At 33.1% G+C, this 21,816-nt stretch overlaps 3 protein-coding genes across 3 annotated transcripts; all 3 read left to right on the top strand.

The window, feature by feature from the left end:
• Positions 1-2,701: 2,701 nt before the first annotated feature.
• On the top strand, positions 2,702-9,850 carry LOC114184920 (homeobox-leucine zipper protein ATHB-15). Its single transcript, XM_028072321.1, has 18 exons — positions 2,702-3,643; positions 3,751-3,910; positions 4,067-4,167; positions 4,270-4,360; positions 4,578-4,673; positions 4,754-4,867; positions 4,944-5,027; positions 5,191-5,346; positions 5,419-5,493; positions 5,707-5,813; positions 5,895-6,087; positions 6,548-6,733; positions 6,821-6,901; positions 7,564-7,698; positions 7,779-8,104; positions 8,609-8,714; positions 9,248-9,397; positions 9,522-9,850. Exons 1-18 carry the CDS (start codon positions 3,438-3,440, stop codon positions 9,666-9,668), a joined length of 2,514 nt encoding a protein of 837 aa, XP_027928122.1. The 5' UTR covers positions 2,702-3,437; the 3' UTR covers positions 9,669-9,850.
• A 1,408-nt stretch (positions 9,851-11,258) lies between these two features.
• LOC114185947 lies at positions 11,259-12,299 on the top strand. The gene has a single exon (XM_028073923.1). It carries the CDS (start codon positions 11,337-11,339, stop codon positions 11,898-11,900), a length of 564 nt encoding a protein of 187 aa, XP_027929724.1. The 5' UTR covers positions 11,259-11,336; the 3' UTR covers positions 11,901-12,299.
• Positions 12,300-15,888: 3,589 nt separating this feature from the next.
• LOC114183976 lies at positions 15,889-16,802 on the top strand. Its single transcript, XM_028071195.1, has one exon. The coding sequence runs from the start codon at positions 15,988-15,990 to the stop codon at positions 16,591-16,593; it is 606 nt and encodes a 201-aa protein (XP_027926996.1). The 5' UTR covers positions 15,889-15,987; the 3' UTR covers positions 16,594-16,802.
• The last annotated feature ends 5,014 nt before the right edge of the window (positions 16,803-21,816 follow it).

The following is a 21,816-nucleotide window of genomic DNA, read 5'->3' as shown; positions in this document are numbered from 1 at the left end:
TTTCATTTATAATTTTCTTTTATTTATCGCATAGGATATTAAAAAAGATAAACCTATTACTAAAATGTGAAGGAAAAATTTATATATATTTGGATGACGCAACATTAGATGTTGACATGGAAGAACATCCAATGGTGAAAGATTAATTGTCAACGTTTTTTCATAATCGTCAGTGATGACTAGAAACTTGTCAAGTATTTAAATTACCATAGTTGTCAACATTGGTTTGATGATTCTTGATAAGTATAGAAGTCACCTTTTGTCAAAAAAATGTAAAAATAATTATTTATACTTTGAGTTGGAAGCATGTTTGTTGTGATGGTAATTTGCCTAGTTTAAATTTCACTTTTTTTTTTCATAATTTTTTTTTGATGCTATAACTTTTTATTTAATTTAATGTCATATAGTGGAATACGATGAAGAAGGTAAAAAATGGAGAAGCGGAGGATAGTTATTCTAAAGGTGTCTCTAATGATAGTAGAAAGGGACATAATGCTGTTGATTAATGACTTTCATAAGGTGTTTTAAAGTATTATAATTGTCTCTTTTAATTTATTGCATTATTCTTTTGATTGTTCTTGATCAAATAGCTATCCCAGTATATTTAATGTTTAAATTTCGAAGGAATTATCAAATTCGATGAATTGATAAACATATATGATCGTAGTTGTCGTTTCACAACAATTATACACTAATTTACATTTACTTTAAGCATATTAATATTAATTTTATATGTAAAATTATTAGTAAAAATCCATTATTAATTGAAATTAATATATGTTAATGTTTTTCAACCGTACTCACCCTAGTATTGGCTTCTACTCCTCCCTGTCAAACCCATCCCCATCCTTTAATAAAAACAAAATCCAAAATATCACAAAAACGTTTCTCTTAAAAAAAACAAAATACTATCTTAACTTTTTTCAAAGTTTAATCAATTGAGTGAAAGACATTCCATCTGTTCAAGAAGTAGCCTCTAAAAGAAGTTTTAAATCGATTGATGTTCTCATGATGACAAAATTAGGGTTAAAACTTAAAGGACTAATTATATAAAAAATAATTTGTATTAAATGAACATAAATCCAAAATATCGTGAAATACACAGCAGAAACATATTTTATTATAAAAAAACATAATTGTATTTTCTAAATCCTATAACAGAAAGATATCTTAAAAAGAGAAAAGAGAAAAACCTTTCACTTTTATCCATGATCATTGCATTTATGTGAAGACTCCATGGAAAAATGAGATGATACTTAATGTAGCAAAAGTGTAATTTTCTCCAACAATACAATGAATAAACCTCAAAGCATTAATTTAGAAACCAAATGATACTTTCTGTTTGTTCACATCCTTCCAAAACTTAAAAAGTAGAACTAAAACCCACACACTAACCCAAACATAAAAAAATGACAAAAAATATAAATCTTAATGATTAAACAAAAACAGTATATTTTGTTAGTATTTTTGGATAAAAAATAGTATAAATATGTAGTATGTAATATGTCACTCTACACACTTACCATTCCCTTCAACGTCACATGTCGTATCAGTCACATTCACCGATCATTTCAACCGGCAACCGTATCAACCGTATCGTATTTTACTTTTCAGTATATATTTTGGAATCACACTGTATTTATACGGTGCTGCATCATCATCTTCTCCGTATAAATAAAATAAAACTTTAAAATTTTCAAAAAGTGATAATAATAAATCTTAAAAAATTTTATTTTATAAATAAGAAAGAATATATATATTAAAATGAAGACGCATGCAAAAAGGTCATGATGGTGTCCTGTGTGACCCACTCCACTTCTACGCAAACCTCCTCCTCCCATGCTTTTGTGTATTTTAAGACTCTCATCACAATCTAACATTTCCCATTCTACCCTTTCCAAAAACCCTTGGGCTTCCTCTTATTTACACATCTGCCATTATCACCACTCATTGCACACCACACCATCCTTCCATATTTCTTTTTCACACTATTACCCCACAAAATGAAAATAATTATTAAACATTAAAAAAATAGTTTGATATTCATAGATTATTGAAGGTGAAAAATTAAATTAAAAGTTCCTGATATCTCTGCCGGTCTAATCAGTTTCAGTGAGTTAAAGTGTAAATATAAAATGAAAGAAAAAAAATCATGACTTTGGTATTCACACCATTGATGATGCTTATTTGCATTACTCGAAGAGGCAAAAGAAACATTTTACGATTAGGCACGTGGGACCCTTCGATCAGTTCTAGTAACAAAATTAAAGTGTAAGATCTATCCTTTATGTTCATATCTATTTGCGAACCAATCACATGAAAAGCAAATCAAAGGTAGAATCTTCTTTCAATCTGTTTAACAATGTTTTATGTGTAATTATTTATTTATTTATTTGTTTTCATTCTACGTAACATGTAAAAACTATTATATTATAACAGAAATGGATTGAAATATATAAATATAAAATTGTTTAAAGATATAGAGAAGGAATTCAATGAATGAAGCAGTGGGGGTAATTATGAGATTGTGCAGACAATGATACGCGAACGGCGGGGCCTGCGTTCCAAAGCGGAGGTGTCAGAAGAGCCGCGGGAAAAAGGAGAGTTTGGTAAATTCATATGCAGTTCTGTGCAAATTTTAAAATAATAATTAATTAATTTATATGGAAATAAGAAAAAGGAGGGTGCTCCATTTTGAACCGAAAGTGAAAGAACCAATGAAAAGAATCACAGCGGAGCAAATCTGTGAAACACATGAATTGAGGAAGCAACAACATCTCCAAAAAGCAAAAGCCTGCTCTTTCACCTAGCCATCCTAGGGTTTCAGTTCTTTAATCCCCAACAAAAAACAAAAAAAGTAGTAATCAGTGGGCACATCACAGTTCACAGGGCAATTTCACAGTGCTTCAGAATCTCATAAAGAAAGAAAGGGAAGTCAAGAAATCATTCTTTCTTTGATCTATTTTCTTCTCCTTTGTCCCTCCAATGGCGTTTGTTTGGTAGCTTCCTAAATACGGTGCAAGGATCAGCTGGAATTCGTTTCGATTTGATTATATCAGCAGAAAGTGTGTGTGTGGGACTTCCAAGGATGAAGATCGGTGAAGCGGAAGCGGCGTCGTTTGGGCTTGTTCTGGGGTTGAGGAGGGAGATAGCGCAACAGGCTTCAGTGGACGTTCTGTTTTGAGAATCGAATTCCGTTGCTAAATAAATTCCTTTCTGGTTTTAGTTTTTTATGTCGGAGAACTGTGTTGGTGTTGGTGGGAATTAGATCGTTGTTGTTCTTAGCATGAGGTTGGTGTTCGAGGGTCTGATCTCGAAGGATTTAATGTTTTATGGATTTGTGTTAGTGAGGGAACAAAAGTAGCTAGCTCTGTGTAGAGCAACCGAAATTGTTGTTGAGGTTTGGTTGTGGGTCTGGGTGGTAGAGTTGTGTAGGTATGGCAATGTCCTGCAAGGATGGTAAACCAGGATTGGATAACGGGAAATATGTCCGTTACACGCCTGAGCAGGTTGAGGCCCTTGAGAGACTTTATCATGACTGCCCCAAACCCAGTTCCATTCGCCGCCAGCAGCTCATTCGCGAGTGTCCTATTCTCTCCAACATTGAGCCTAAGCAAATCAAAGTCTGGTTTCAGAACAGAAGGTGCACTTGCCTACTTGGTTTTTTTTTTTTTGGTTCTAAGGTTCTTTGCCCAATACTATTGTTATTTGGTATTCTCTTCAATGCGTTGTGTTTGTTGTGAATTTCAGGTGTAGAGAGAAGCAGAGAAAAGAGGCCTCGCGGTTGCAAGCTGTAAATAGGAAGCTCACAGCCATGAACAAGCTTCTCATGGAGGAGAATGATAGGTTGCAGAAGCAGGTGTCTCAGTTGGTTTACGAAAATGGCTACTTTCGCCAACACACCCAGAATGTATCACCTTCCTCAACTGCGTTCTTTTTAAAAAAAGTTTATTCATTTATCTTTGTAGTACTTTAACAACTTAGTCTCAGGGTAAATTGTTCTCTTTCTGCCCTTTACTTATTTTACGTGCATTAGAATTGAGTTGGAATGCTGTTCTCTCTGCAGACTGCGCTTCCAACCAAAGACACGAGCTGTGAGTCGGCGGTGACTAGCGGTCAACGCAGTTTAACAACCCAGCATCCCCCAAGGGATGCAAGTCCTGCAGGGTTAGTGGGAATATGATTAATGAGCTTCGGTCCCTTTCTGTCGTTGTTGTCTGTAAAAACTTGGCTGTGTGGACTCATGGAATGACTTGTCATTTTTCCCAGGCTTATGTCCATTGCAGAAGAGACTTTAGCAGAGTTTCTTTCGAAGGCTACTGGGACTGCTGTTGAGTGGGTCCAAATGCCTGGAATGAAGGTGATTTAATAACTTTTAATATTGGATGATTCAAATAGTTATTTTATTTTTTCAATCCCTTCAATGTGACGAGGCACTGTCATAATGGTTAAATGATGGCGAAACTAACATATTTGAGTGACTTCCCATTCTGACAAGGGTTTATCTTTTGGAGAATGTCATACGTGAACAACATTTCTAAAATATTGTTTTCATTAATTCCTTTTTTTATTTGCAGCCTGGTCCGGATTCCATTGGAATCGTTGCTATTTCTCATGGTTGCACTGGTGTGGCAGCACGAGCCTGCGGCCTTGTCGGTTTAGAACCCACAAGGGTCAGTGCTCTGAAATTATTGACTTCTCGTTAATTTCTTGCTTGTATTCATTGATGGCATGATCAACTATATTTTTCCAGGTTGCAGAAATCCTCAAAGATCGGCCTTCATGGTTTCGTGATTGCCGAGCTGTGGATGTTCTGAATGTGCTGCCCACAGCAAATGGTGGAACCATAGAGCTGCTTTATATGCAGGTAAAGCATATATATTTGAATGAATGGTGACGATGTAACAAATAGACTAAATCTTTTTTTCCTGTTTGATGATCAGCTATATGCACCAACCACGTTGGCACCTGCCCGTGACTTCTGGTTGTTGCGCTACACTTCTGTTTTAGAAGATGGGAGCCTTGTAGTAAGTGACTCTGTTCACCTCTTGAAGCTCACGTTTGATTAAATATATAGTAGCTAATAATAGAAACCTCATATGTGCAATGCGTAGTCATACATTTTTATTAAACAGCCCTCTTGTTCCCCAGTAACATCTACACCATTCTTATAATGCTTCCCTGTTTCAGATATGTGAGAGGTCTCTTAAAAATACACAAAATGGTCCAACCATGCCTCCCGTGCAGCATTTTGTTAGAGCAGAGATGCTTCCTAGTGGGTACCTTATAAGACCCTGTGAGGGAGGTGGTTCTATCATTCACATTGTTGATCACATGGATTTGGAGGTATATGATTTCCAATCAGCGACATTAATCATTTTTATTTGACAAAAGTAACTTTTTCATGGTTGTGTGTAGCCGTGGAGTGTTCCTGAAGTACTGCGACCACTGTATGAATCATCAACAGTGTTGGCTCAGAAGACAACTATGGTGGTATGATTTTTATTTCATTGCTAATGAGGATACAATCGTACAGCAGTTCAATAATTTGTGATTTTCCGTCTTATTTCAATTATATTTATAAATTATAATTCTATAAAATTGGACAATATTTACTATTTTAAGAGTACATGAATTTAGATTAAGGGTGTAGTGGTTAACTAAAGGTTATGATGGCTTATTTACAATTCTCTTTTTTTTTACCAGGCACTACGTCAACTAAGGCAGATTTCGCATGAAGTTTCTCAGTCTAATGTGACTGGGTGGGGGAGACGACCTGCAGCCCTTCGAGCACTTGGCCAGAGACTCAGCCGGTTAACATTTAACTAGGGCTTGATTTTTGTTGAATTTCATTGCATCTATAAATTTATAATCTCACATCCATTTCCTGACAGTGGCTTCAATGAGGCAATCAATGGGTTCACTGACGAGGGATGGTCAATGATCGGCAATGATGGTGTTGATGATGTTACAGTTCTAGTGAATTCATCCCCTGACAAGTTAATGGGTTTGAATCTTTCCTTTGCGAATGGATTTCCATCTATCAGCAATGCAGTCTTGTGTGCCAAAGCTTCAATGCTATTACAGGTTCGGGACCTGTCAAATTTCATTGAATTTACCTAAATTATAAAATAACACTAATAGTGAACCAATTTGTCCTTTATTGCTATAGAAATTTTAGAAGAGGAGATAGATAAGGCTTTGATTATATACTGAACATAGTTTTTTTAGAGTTGGCTGCGTATTGTTAATTGTATGGCCTGTTAGCCCATGTTTAATTGAAGAAGAAGCATGGAATACGAATGATTGTAATTATGATTATCAATTCCCTCGGTAATGGAACATTTCTCATACAACTGGATTGTGAGACACATAAGAAGTTGTTTGATTGCGGCTGAGCTTTCTAATCTACAACTGCTCGACATGCCTTGTTTGTAGTGTAATTAGTTTATTAATGATTATTTCTTCTTCACTGCATTTATTCTAACAAAAAAATCGTGTAGACATTGCTTTTGTCATTCTATAACCATGTTTCATGTTTGTCCAGAATGTGCCTCCAGCCATACTACTCAGGTTCCTGCGGGAGCATAGATCAGAATGGGCAGACAACAACATGGATGCTTATTCTGCCGCTGCCATTAAAGTTGGTCCTTGTGGTTTACCAGGATCTCGTGTTGGAAATTATGGTGGTCAAGTTATTCTTCCTCTAGCCCACACCATCGAGCATGAGGAGGTAATAAATTGGTAGCAAATATTGAGTACACGTATTACGAATTTAGAAACTGTGCAAGTCTTAACTTCTCTTGCCCATCTATTCTAGTTTCTTGAAGTTATTAAGTTGGAAGGAATCGCTCATTCTCCTGAAGATGCAATAATGCCCAGAGAAGTATTTCTTTTGCAAGTAAGTTTTCCCCTTTTATTGGTTGCTCTGTGCTTCTCTGGTCAGGGATGATACGTCTTGCTTGATGTGGTGCTAACATACAGAAAACAATTATACGAACTTTTAAGCTCCCCGATCTTGATGTACTATTACTTTTATCACTTGATTCTACATTTTGTCACTTCTCCAATTTTTCTGTTTATACAATTTTGAATTATTTATGGATATAATCATTGTATAATACTCTTGCCTAAGTATAGCTTGCCGTTGGTGTGCTGTGCTACTATTTATCTATTGCAATGTTTGAGAGTTGGGTGCATGTTAGGGATCAAAATTCAAACTTATGTATTGACTTGTTTCTTTTAGTACTGACATTTCTGTAAGTGACACGCAATATAAAACTCAGTATATTGTTATTCCCATTTTTTATAATTTAAACCCAATGAATATACGCATGGTGCTCTCTGCCCATTCCTCCCAATTTATGACGAGGAAAATGTATTATTATCCCCTAGTGTTTTGAAATTTTTTAGTAGAACAAGTAACTTGCTTTAGCTCAGTATTATTTGAACTATTGAGGCTTCTGAATGATAGCCTTTTTATCATACCAATCACCATTATTTTTTTTCTCTAGCTTATACATGTTTGTGTTTACTTATAGTTCATTTGTTTTGTTTTGATAGCTGTGCAGTGGAATGGATGAAAATGCTGTTGGAACCTGTGCAGAGCTTATATTTGCTCCAATTGATGCATCCTTTGCTGATGATGCCCCCCTTCTGCCTTCTGGATTTCGCATCATCCCTCTTGATTCTGCAAAGGTTAGCCATATAATTTTTTGAAGTTTGGTACTTACCTTTTTACAGCGTTCATTTTGTTATTGCAATTGTAATTTTTGCAGGAAGCATCCAATCCAAATCGCACACTTGACCTGGCATCTGCTCTAGACATTGGCCCAACTGGAAACAGAGCATCAAATGATTATTCTGGAAATTCTGGTTCTATGAGATCTGTGATGACAATAGCATTTGAATTTGCCTTTGAAAGTCATATGCAAGATCATGTAGCATCCATGGCACGCCAGTATGTTCGAAGCATTATATCATCTGTCCAAAGGGTAGCATTAGCACTCTCTCCTTCTCATTTAAGTTCACAAGCTGGGCTCAGGACACCACTGGGTACCCCTGAAGCGCAAACACTAGCTCGCTGGATCTGCAATAGTTATAGGTGTGTACACTGTTTTTTACTTGTATTATTTCCCTTCATATTACTGCAAGGCTGGTGTATTTAGCAATAGTACTGGTTTGCATATCCTGCACGATTTTCTTTTGACTTGTGAAACCATTATTCTTCAACATTGTCTTGGGGATGATAAATCACTTTGGTCTGACCTCATTTGGTATAGCTACACATTTAGTTACATTCCTTTTTCTGATAACCACCTCATGTCTTAAAGCAGTTTCGCCTACAACTTTTCCAATTGGAAAAGGAATATTCTACACAACTTGTTGGCATAGGCTGACAAACTGTTGTAGTCACAAATGTTGACCGCTCTTCCTAGCCCTCTTGTTAATTATTGTATAAGCTCAACAAAAATGTTATATACATTTGTAAACTGTATCTTCAGTTGCATATGAACGTATATTGATAATTTTGGCTCCGACTGATGTTTCAGGGAGAGCATTGTATTCAGACTCACCTGTTTGACTATCTTGACCATTTATTTTGCAGGTGCTACTTGGGTGTCGAGCTACTTAAATCCAATAGCGAAGGGAACGAATCTTTGCTCAAGTCCTTGTGGCATCACTCAGATGCAATATTATGCTGCACTCTAAAGGTGTGCCCCCAATTTCTTTCAATTTCGAAGTAGATGCATCTAGTGTGTGTCATGTATCATGTATTTTGTTTGTCTACATGGTTAAACTCAGTTGTACTTAGACTCTTAATGCATGATTTATCTGCACGAGGGGGTCAAAGTATGTTCAATTATTTGAGCTGTAGTGCTTTACCTATATTTTATGTTCTTTTTTGTCTATAGTATTAGACCATTTTTGTACATAGTACCTACCTTCTAGGAATTATACCTGTAAGACGTGAGGAATCAACTATCGATATTTGTTACTTTTGAGGTCATAGTACTCCCAGGAATTCTACCTGTTTGACTTGCAAATAACTATCATTACTTCTAGTTATTTTTGAAGTTGTATTGAATTATGCATATTTTTGTTCCTTTTCCTGAAGTGTTAGTTTGTTTTGTGCGTAGTAACACCATAAGGGGTATACCTGTCAAATTTGCCAATCCACAATTTATTCCCTGATTAATAAACCCTTCTGCTAGTTTGAAAAGCACTTTCGTTCAACTTGTTGCAGGCATTGCCTGTGTTCACTTTCGCCAACCAGGCAGGGCTTGACATGCTGGAGACCACCTTAGTTGCTCTGCAAGATATAACATTGGAGAAGATATTCGATGATCATGGTCGCAAGATTCTGTGCTCAGAGTTTCCCCAAATTATTCAACAGGTCTACGACTTAAACGTGCATTAGTTACACTTTGACCAGGCTTATTATTGATTCGCGTTTTTCTTTAAGACGGATGACATGCATTAGTTTTATCTAATGAATTTCTTTCATTCTATTTTGGCAGGGTTTTGCGTGCCTTCAAGGTGGTATTTGTCTCTCAAGCATGGGGCGACCCATCTCATATGAAAGAGTAGTAGCTTGGAAGGTGTTGAATGAAGAAGAGAATGCTCATTGTATTTGCTTTATGTTTATGAACTGGTCTTTCGTTTGACCTATGATATGATATTTAGAGAATAGAAATCAAAGTGTTACAGATGCAACACTCTTCTAAGACTTGTTTTGTTTGCTGTTTTGCTGTATTTGCTGCGAATACTTGGATTGCATGTAAAGACTTCGACTAATGTGTTAGCACATGTTTGCTTATTTACTTATTCAGCTCCGTTTTATGTTTTAGTCATTTTTGTAAATTACGCTTTGCATGTGAGAAGTATTGGTATATGGGCCATACACGCAATTTACAATTATTAAACAAACTTGATTATCACCAATTGGTAATGATTTCTTTAAAGATAGTAAGCCTTTTGCAAGGAAAAATATTGTTTCGATAAAAATGAACATGCCCTGCATTTGATTGCTTCGACACAGCTCATCAATAAGGAAGTGTGGTATCTCATAAGCAACAACGAAATTAGGCACATACGCATACGCACGCAAAAATGTATGTGTATATATGCAAAATAGTTAACTATATCCTTTTATAGTTGAGTACATTTACAATTAAAATATTTGGATACGTTTTTCCTAAAGAGTTTTAAAAGAAGAAAATAATATATTAAGGTTTCAATTGAATAAAACTAGTTCATGTATAAATAGACTTTTGGAAAGTAATAAAAGATCAATTTAAGAAATCAACTTGCATCTTTATGTTCTGAACCTTACAAGCAGCACACATCTAGGAAAGAAATTAGAGAGTTTTCTTAAAAAAATATACTTTTCAATTCATAACCAATATTTTGATGAGGACATGACTAGTGGCTTCCTTAATTGTTTTGAACCACGACTACATTTTTGTGCTGTTCCATTCATTTGCATTTGCCTAAGTATCCGTCACATGTCATATTATGTTTCAGGCGCATACAGAGCCAGACACTATACATCAGACACTGACTGCAACTTTTTCTTTGATATCTAATCGCAATCTATGGCTTTCCTTCCTCCTTTCCAGCCCCTCGTGAAACATAAAAAGTTAACGTTTGTGGAATAAGGTTTGTGTGACATACATAGCTAGATGTAATAGTTCAACACAAAAGCAAAAGTTTAGGCAAATATGTGTGGTTTTACCATGCCACCATGTGAATTCCCCACAAGCTGTATTGCTCCATATCTCTGCTTCTATTGGATGACAATATCCAATCGTTTTGCTAAAAGCAACACCTTTTTATTAATGCCAACCAACTTTCTCACTGTATGCTTGTATTATACAGATGTTCAAAACATGTTCTAATGAAAAAACTGAGTTTTCCTTCTTCTTTTGTCTTTTCAGTGTGAAGATTAACTTTAGAAGAAATGGTGCACGTGAACCTTGTAGAATTTCATCACCATATTCCAGCAGTCACAACTACCAAGAGTAGTGGAAATTCACTTGGAAGTAAAATACACACAATTTATTATCAGACTTCGAAAAGCTACAATTGGCATTAAATGATCTAGATCTTTCTTGAAAAAATCTAGCAAGTTCACGGACACTGAAACTGACATTTGCGTTTCTAAGATCCACACATGTTTACAATGTCAGATTGTCGGAAGCAACAAGAACACTATAAATAGGATCCTTCAACCTACACAAATGAGGTACATACATTCATATGAATATCAATTCTTGAACCGCGTTTAGCACAATCGAGTTCAAACAGATCCTTCAGTATCATCAGTTAGCAATATGGCACCCAATGGAGAGTGTTTGCCTAGTTCAATCTCTAGAAACAGCAGCAACATGTGCAAACCTCCAAGGCTTTCAAATGATCACATTCAAAGAACGATCTCAGACATCTCGTTTGAGCTAACCAAGGAAGGGATTGATCTGTCGCTTCAACCTATAACTGAGGTTATGGATGCCAAGTGTGAGTGCTGTGGAATGTGCGAGGAGTGCACTCCTGAGTACATAGAGCGTGTGCGTGAGAAGTTCTTGGGGAAGTGGGTGTGTGGTTTGTGTGCTGAGGCAGTGAAGGAAGAGTTGGAGAAAAATGGTGGGAAGAAGAAGGAAGAGGCATTGAGTTCACACATGAGTGCATGTGTGAGGTTCAACAAATATGGAAGGGCTTTCCCAGTTCTGTTCCAAGCTGAGGCCATGAAAGAGATGCTCAAAAGGAACAAAATAGATAACAGAAGGGCCAAGTCCTTCAACCCTAGAGACAAAGGAACACAAAACAAAGGAATTGCTAGAAGTTCAAGTTGCATTCCAGCTATCACAAGAGAGATGAATGGTCTCACAATGGCCAATTAGTTTCTATTAACCCCTTATTACTGTTCTAATCATTAGTTAATTCCTATGTATGCGAAGGGAACATGGTTTTGATTCTCTCATTATTTACCTGTTTATTATTTTTCCTACTGACTAATGACTGTTCCAAGTTCTAGGGGAAGAACATGGCCCTATGTTTTCATGGAAAGAATATTGAAGGCCAAGTTGTGTTCTTTTGAGTCCAAGGTTTTCTGGGTAACCTCTCACAGCATTCTGGTTTTTGGAAGCAGGTCCTTCTGACTTGACTTCTTCTCTGTGTTTTTTTTCAGTTGTGAGGGTTGTGCCTGGTTTTTGGTCAGTGGCTTTTCTTGTTTGAATCATTCAATGTAATGTGTTCTACTATTTTCAGTATTATTATCGAATAAAATTTACTTTGATGCATCCATCTGAGTTCAGATTTTTTATTGATTTTTGATGTTACAATAAAAATATATTGGGTTGGTGTTTTAAATATTTTTTTAATATATTTTAAAATATTAAAATTAGTGTTTATTAATATATTATGAAAAGAGTTTTAAAAAAACAACATAAAAAAGAAATTTTAGCAAAAAAAATTCAAATTTGAGTGATTTATAGGGTGGTTGATCACGTGTGTTTAAACTGAAATTACACTTTGTACTGTTTTCTTTTTCTCGACTATGCAAATTTAACGTGATTTCATGTTCCTTAGGTATCTGTAACGGAGAAAATTGTTAAAAGGTGGAAAAGTCAATGATGTTTTTCATATAGTTACGAAAAAAGATCGAAATATCAAATGAATAAAGATACATAAACGAATATAATAAAAGAAATTCGCATTTATTAGGAGACTATAGTTCTATATAGTTATATGATATTAGTCTTATACGTATAAAATCTTAGACATCACTTTAACCCAAAACCTTAAGGCAATTTTGTTATGAGTTTTTATTGTTATATAGTGTTTAACTTTGTTCATTATATCCAATGTGAGACTTTGACTCACACTTAAACTATTCCCGACACTAAATTACCACATTTGTACAGTACATATAACACACCCAATGCAACAGTGTCACTTGTACGGTACTCCGTTACTGATTTAAACGGCGTTACAGAAAAGGACCAAATAAAACACGAATTGCGAAAATGAGGACCATTTTAAATATTCGGTAAAAAATGAAGATCATTTTAAACATTCTGTCAAAATGAAAATTATCCATAACAAACACTACGAAAAGGATATCAAACCTAAATAAATTTATTAACTTTTATAAAATTTATTTTTCTCTTCGAAGAAGTTGAATATAAGAAAACTTTTCGTACACATATTACATCGATTGGATTGAGAACAGATGTAAAATGTTTATATTACACTACTTGGATTTTAAATTCAACCAATATGATATCTGTTCACTTATATTCGAAAATCAGATCACATTTTTTATTTACAACGATTTTATGAAACCGATATAATTTATTATTGTAAAATATGAATTTTCCATTAGTACAGAAAATACCTAACTTCAATCTCCCCATAGAGATCCTTAATTTCACAAATATTTCATATTTTCTTTTGTTAACTTCACTGTTATGCTTCAACCATTTATTATCATAACTAACCATAACATTAGATATATAATTTTATTCTACATCTCATTTGTTATGTGTGGACTACATCCATTTGTGATGCACATGATTCAATCGCTTAAATTATCTATCTAATTTGTGAAAAAAGCAAAATTAAGAACATCATAATCAAAATAATTGATAAATCAACCAAAAAGTCATAATCAATACGATTGATAAGTCAAGAAAAACATCATATAATATAATTATAAGTTAAAAAAGACGTCATATAATAAGTCAAAGAAAATTCGTCGTAAAAATATTTATTTTTAATTAAGATTTTAGTTCTAAGTAAAAACATAAATAGAATATGAACTAAATTCAATATATGATTTCAACGGAGACCATGGCAACAAGTTTTTGCAGCAAAGTTTCTCAGTTCAAAAGTTTACCTTGAAAGACTTTTTTTTTTCTGCGTATTTAACTTAAACTTGGGAAAGTTTAATGTTCCATTTTACGTATATCGTGAAACATGTTTAACGGCCCCATATATTTTTTTACTTTTATTCTTGACTTTGTTTCCGAAAGGAACTCTATGATTAACCTTAAGAGAGAGAAAATACGAAATTGACGAAGACAAATCAAACTTCTATGACTCACTATTAAAGTAAACTAATCTGACTTTAGGAGGTGAATTTTTAGTTTGCGTATAATCATCCGTTTTAACGTCATTTTCAATCATTTCATTTACATAATTAAAACCCAATGATTGATTTTAATACCAATTAACTTTAGGTGGGTGTTGCCTTCTTCGACCCAAAATTTTCTTCTATTTTTTTTTCTTTCAAAATCTCATCCTTCTATCTTAAGAAATAAACAGTTAGTTTTACTGTTTTTATTATTTTTTTCAAAGATATCTGTATTATCATTATTCATTTAAATATTTTTTAATTTTTTAATAGTTTTGAAGAAACAATGTTAGACTGCACCACAAAATACAAAAAAGAGTTGAACCGGTAACAAGGAGGTTAAGAGTTTAACTATTTTTGAAATTAAATTCATTTTCATAGCTATGTGTAGTTTCATCTTCATTCTTATTCCGTCCCCATTGAAAATTAAGGATGCGGCATACCCTTTACTGTTATAAATATTACTTATGTAACTTTTATACAAAAAATAAAAATTTTAATGCAGAAAATATAATTTTATAAAGTATTCAATGTTATTTTTCTAAAATTCAAATATTAAAAGAAATTATAATTGATAAATATCAAATAACAATTATATATAAATCAAATATATAATTATAAAAAAAAAAAGATAAAAGCATGTCTTAAAAATAAATTACAAAATTAATGGAAAAAAGTTCAATATAAGTTTTTTTTTTATTATCTATAACTAATATTGAGATGTGTATTGTTAGGAACAAGACAATAAAAAAAAAAATAAGGAGAGAAAAATAAATGACACAAGAATTTAACGTAGTTCGACATAAAATATGTATGCTTACATCCATGACTACAATGTGTTTGTTCTTCCCAGTAAAACTCCCTCTTTAAACCTAACAAGTGATATAAGAGTGGATGGTTAAAACCAGTTCAAACGAGTGTAGTATGGTTCTAGTATCGAAAGTCTTTCGGACAAGGGTTCCAGGTAAGCGTGTCCCATTAAGAAGAACGATGGTACAAAAAATGACAGAAAATGAGTACTCATAGTTGGGATTGCTTCCGCTGAAAGGGGGAGTGTACCAATGTGGTTGAAGGGACTAACCACTGAGGGAAAGATTGTTAGGAATTCAAGTGTGAGTCTAAGTCACACATTGACTAAAAGTGAGAAAGTAGAGCACTATATAAGGATAAAGACTCATAAATTCATTGTCTTAAGGTTTTGAATTGAAAGTGATGTCAATATTTTATGTGGTTAGACTCATCCAGTAAAACTCCTTATGTAAACCTAACATGTATAAGTACGAGAACAAAAGAAATACGTATATATTGGTTCAGGTTTCTATACTTAATTTAAAAGATTAAATTTTATTTATACTAATTCATATCCCATCAATATAAAGATTAACTCGGATCCAAATAGTAAGCGTGATTTATTTGGCATCCTAAATAAAGTTATGTTGGAGGAAAGATATTTATGGTTGAAAAAGGAAAATGGAAGCAGAGAATCTGAAACGTGAAGAGGATGTACAATGTGGGACTTTTGTATACCTAAAAAGGTTCCACTCCATAGTACTCCTTTCGTCCTCTCTTCTCACTTCCCTCCAATAATCATACCCTCCAAATCTAATAAAATAACCACATAACATAAAGTAACACCAAACATGCATGCACCCATTGGTCATTCTAATTCTAATCTCCATTCAATAATCAACACATTACCTCCACGTTTTCCTTCTTCCCTCTGTCCCTCCCCCCCTATATAAACACACCCTCCCTCACCCTCTTCTCTCAAACCATTTCTTCTCTTTTCTAACTCTCTCTCTCTCTCAAATTATTTCAAACAACAAAATCAAATTTCTACCTTTCACATACAAATGAAACCTATAGAAATGGAAAGCAAGGCACCGATAGTAGCCAAGAAAGTGTGGGACATGGTACGTGTCATGTTCTTCATGATGAGAAAAGGTATATCCAAGGGCAAACTCATGATGGACCTCAACGTCATGCTAAAGCGCCGAAGCAAGCTCGCCGGAAAAGCCATTGCAAACCTAATGTCCCACCACCACCACCACCACCACCACGCCGCCGCCTCCCACGACTCCCACCTTCAATTCTCCGCCCCGAGGGAGTACGAGTTCAGCTGCAGCAACACGCCCAGCGCCTTCTCCTTCCCGGCAATAGGGAAGCGCCACCGCCACTTCTTCGCGTGTGTCCACGCGCCTCCCACTCACGACGACGACTCCGTCACCATGAACGCAGTCAAGACGGTGTTGGAGATGCTGAACAACGACGTCAAGGTCGAGACGACGTCGTCCCCTGCGCTGCCAGGGTTCGGGCGGAGCCCCATGGTGAGGCAGCTGAGGGTGACGGACTCGCCGTTCCCTCTGCGGGATTCCGACCAAGACAACGACCACCAGGTCGATAAGGCGGCGGAAGAGTTCATTAAGAGGTTTTACAAGGAGCTCAGAAAGCAGGATTAATTAATTAATTACTTAATTAATTACTTCCTTGTGTTTATTTTCCCTATGTTCATAATAAATGTAGTATTGTTGTTCATTATCAATTTTTGGATATTTTCATCACATATATACCCCACCACACTTAATATCGATGCATGCATGTCTTTAATTTCATTACTGCTTCTATACAATAAAACACAAAATTGCAGAGTGTAATTGTTTCTATCAAACTATCATTTTTTCTTTCTTTTAACTAAATCAAATTTTGCTAAAATTTAGTGTTTTTTTTTTTCTCTCTTTGAATTGTTACTCTCAACTAGCTATCACTTTTCCTTTTCCTTTTATTTGTCCATGGAGTTGATAGTCGTGCAAGCTCAATTAAACCTACTTTATGAAAAGCAGAATTAATGATTGAAGCTAGTAGCACCACCAAGGAGAACTTGTATAAGATAATGTTGTAAAAATTTGAACAAGAACGAAAACCTTATCAGAAAAACATTCTTTGGAAGATTAGAGGATAATTGAACTTATAAAATATACGAGTGAATATACGAATTTTTCTATTAAATATTCTGATTTCTGACAAACTTGGAAACAATTATTAGAATCTATATCTTTGGTATCCTTCCTTCGTACCCCTTTTTACTAGAATATATTGAATCTTTAGATTAGATTTAATACCAGCACTACCTTGCAGAGTTTTTGGGCTGAATTCTCAAGCCTTAATAATATGTAATATAAAGATTGACCGAGTAGAGCAAATTATGAGAATTTTAATATTTTTGAAATATGATTTGTGCGTCTGAGTCGGTTTTTATGATCTCACTTGTTAGATTTTATAGAAGAAGTTTTATTGGGGAGATATAATATTAATAAGATTTAGTCTAATCACATAAAAAATTGACACTATTCTTAATCCAAAATCTTAAGAAAATGAGTTTATGAGTCTTTATTCTTATATAATGTTCTACTTTTTTATTTTTAGCCAATATAAAATTTAGATTCACGCTTAAATTTTTAATCTATTATGTATGGTGTAAGATGGAGAGTACTTGATATAGAAAATATTTGGTAACAAATTATTGCATTAGGGTTTGTACGAATGACATTTGGTTGGTGTGATTGGTGAGGGTAGTTTGGTTTGAAGTGAAAATGGCTTTTACTGCAACAACACATACACTCCCACTTTCCTTCTACTACTGTCCCCATAAATGATTCCACTGACACCTCCAAGTTAAACTATTAACTACACCTTTTGCTTTTCTCCCTTTAACTTAACTTTTTTTCACTCGCATTAACCAGTTAATGCAAACTTTCTAAACTACCACTTTTTTTCTTCTTCTTTTTTTTTTGGGGGGGTTGCTTAAGCTGGTTATTGGTTATGAAAAAAGTGTCCACGCCTCCACAGGAAGATGACCCACAAATAAAGAATGGGGCGACCAAATTGACATTGTTTAATAAATAATGCTTTTGATGTTCCCATTACCATGTACTCGCCTTTAAACAAAATAAAATTATAAATATGTATTTTTATCTCGCATTTAATATTTTTATAACAATTTGTTGCAATAGCAAAGTGAGGTGGCTGATTTATTTTGTTGTTTCTTGCGGGCAAAGAAGAAACGGTGGAAACAAGTGACCCAGTCGTTTTAACTTTTGCAATCACAATGAAAGGTGGCAGCGTAAAGCCAAAAGTTTAGGTGAAGTGTGTGCAGAAACTATGAAATTAAGGATGTGTGAGAGATTCATATAGAGACACGTGTAGATTTTACAACTCACAATCTTTTTTTTTTTAATATATATACCTTTCACGTGTAATAATTATTTCATACTATATATCACATTCTTCTGTATATGTTACCAATTCACGCTCATTTAAAATTTTACATTGATTAGACTACATACAAAAAATTCAAATAAAATCTCACATTTTATCAGTATAGTTAAGATCAACCACTTCCTATGCTTATCATTTATCAAAATCATATAGACACCACTTTCAACCCAAAATCTTAAGACAATAGGTTTATGAGTCTTTATCGTTATATAATGCTCTACTTTCTTATTTCTAACCAATGTGAGACTTAGACTCACACTTGAATTTCCAACCATCTTCCACTCAAAAATAAATCCCTTCTACCATCATTTACGTGCATCAAAGTAACCGTATATGTTTTTTACCTTTTTAGCTGTCTACCAACAAAATTTTGAGCATAAAATTATGTAGTATATGTCTGGTTTTACTTTTGAGCCCTGCTTTTTGGTCCATAATAGCTCCCTTTATTTAGCACCATTGAAAAGCATGAGTTATGGAGTTCAAGTTTCAACGGTTGACCCTGACTAAAATTCCACATGATACCTTGTTTTCTACGACCTTTGGTTAAAGCAAACACACATATAGGTTCTCCTCAACTCAAATTTTGCTTCTATATGCTTTTTTACCAGACATGTTTCAAAGAGTTGGGGTTCATGGAAAAACTCTTGTTCATGAAACTGTAAGAGAATTCTTAATTTATTCAGAACAATCAGAAACATTAAATAATCAGAACAATAATTAGTCATTAAGATGAGTTAATTACGTGGCGTAATTTTATCCACGTATATCGCAATTATGTGTGTATGTTTGAATGGCGATTTTATTTCTTTTTTTTTTTATTCAACGTATGTTATCTCTTCTTGTGTAAGATATTTATGTCACAACCCGAATCTAGGAACTGATTACAATTCAATTATTGAACTTAAGTGTATTATTATTGTACTCTATTTTGCTAACACTTTCAAACGTAAAATAAATACACTCATACACTTTTTGTAATGGAATGTTTGTTTTTACATTGTTTTGTCTTCTATGGTTGGAAGTGGTTGATAAGTCGAAATCATTATAATGCATGAGGACATGGATCATGGAGCAATCACAGCATTCATGAAATTTTTAATTAATTAATCAAGATGATGATGATGTTGAAGTGAAGGTATTAAAATCTATGATTTGAGATCATAACCCTGTCATTTTGTACACCCAACTTTGAGATGAATCTTTGTTCCATAAATTATAACCATATAATTAATTTTGTTTATATATTAATCATTTAATTCTAAATGGGAAATTTAAAATGGGATAATATATTTTATTTAATTGTTGTTGGAAGAATGTTGCAGAGTACATAAGTATATAGTTTTTTTTTTTTTTATATAACTTAAACAAGTTTAATTCTTAGTTAGAGATGGTACGAAGTTTGTATATAACCTCCTACACCTACCCCGGTCCAAAGAAGAAAATAATTGGTCAAATTCGTGATCAAATAATAAAGTTAGAATAATTACATAGTAAAAGAAAGACAGACTTTAATGGAGTGCAAAATAATGAGAATCCACAGTAATTAACAAAAGTCATGAGCATTTATTTATTTATTAAATTCTCTGTGCACTGCAATTATAAAATGATTAATTAACCAGCTGGGTGCTGAAGTAGTTGATTTTCTTTTTCTTCCAGTTTAAAAGCAAAGTGATGTTGAAAGTTACAAGATGCTAATAAAGATGGAGTTATATTATCTATATTATATATAGGATTCATCTTTTGATGTTACATTTTCTTTTTCAGTTTTATTGTAAACATTTTTTTTAAATTTAAATAATCACTTGTAAGAAAATAATTATTTTTCAATTTTATAAAAGTATTTCTGTAATGAAAAAAGCATACAAATTATTTATTTTAATAATTATTTTTATTAAAAAATATTTTATAGTTTAATAAATTTTTACTCCACTAAAAAAATTGGACACACGTACGTATGTATTTTCCCTCGTCTAATATAAAAAGAATAATTAATCTAAGAAAATTTAAAATATGTTTTTATTCATGAAAAAATATATTTAGCGAGAATACATCTTTTTAATTTTATCCATATACAAGAGAAATAAAGTAGAAGTGAAAATAAACTTAAAAAAAGTTACAAGTGAGTTTAAAAATAATGATAGTCCATAGTTGACAAGATTATCTACTACCAAGTTAATTTTTCTGAACACATGATTCCAACTAATTTAATAATTCATATGGGTACAAAGGTTAATTACATTAGTTGGAATCATGTTTTTAGAGAAATCAACTCAATAACAGATAATCTTACTGAATATGGACTATTATTGTCTTTGTTATCTTTGAACTCATCTGTAATTCTTTTTAAGTTTCCTCTCAGATTTATTTCTTTTCCTTAGTTGTTTTTGTTTACACTAAATACTAACAACATTTGAATTGTGTATGCCATATGTCAATACATAATTTTTTGTTTTTTTATATTATTTATGACATTGTGTCACGGGACAATAACATAATCATGTTAGTATCACATGTCACCGTTAGTGTCACATGTCAATGTTAATGTCACGTATCAGTGTCTTATATTTAATTTAGTTCAAATTTATGTTAACTTATTTCAAATCAGTTCCATTTTTTTAAATGGAACAATTTTGTTTCTCTCCAAATTAAGACAAATTTAATTTTATATAAATGTCATACTAAATTGAATACAAGACACTGACACATGACACTAATCCTGACACATGACACTAACTCTGACACATAACACTAACCTTGACACGTGATCCTAACATTAAAATGTGATATTACTACTACCACACGGAATGATGTTGACTTGTCACGTGAACTATTTTTTTTAAATTAAACAATTTTAAAAAAACACACACTTAATATATTATGTCTTTAACTATTTAAATTGTATTAAAAAAAATAAATCGAACAAAAACGAAAATTAAAATTTAATTAAAAAAATTAAGATCTCATTGAAAAAATTCATGAATAAGATGGAAACAAATTAATATTTAAGCCTAAAATATTTTATCAAAAATAGTATATAAAGTGGAATGGAAACTTCGATTTATGGTTATCCATACTCTTTTATCATAAGTAAATCCAAATATTTATCTTATTAATTTTTAATATTTATTAATCTTCTATCATAAGAAGAAAAAAATATTTATCCTATTAATTTTTTAATATTTATTATTTTGGTTGAAATATTAATTAATATATTTTTTAAAATCTCTTATTAAAATGGGCAAATGTTTTTCTACCATTTAGAAACAATTTAATAGATTGAGTGGAATTTGTGGATGTGATTTGCATGAATTAACATTATTTATCTTTTTTTAAACCATATTACTTATATTTACGTTTTAAACTCAAATAATAAAGTTGTTTGAAAAATTAAACTAGTCACTTAATAA

Source organism: Vigna unguiculata, chromosome 5, assembly GCF_004118075.2.
Source record: "Vigna unguiculata cultivar IT97K-499-35 chromosome 5, ASM411807v1, whole genome shotgun sequence".
NCBI lineage: Eukaryota > Viridiplantae > Streptophyta > Magnoliopsida > Fabales > Fabaceae > Vigna > Vigna unguiculata.
Note: the sequence above shows the minus strand (reverse complement) of the source record. Positions and strands in the feature narration are given on the sequence as shown.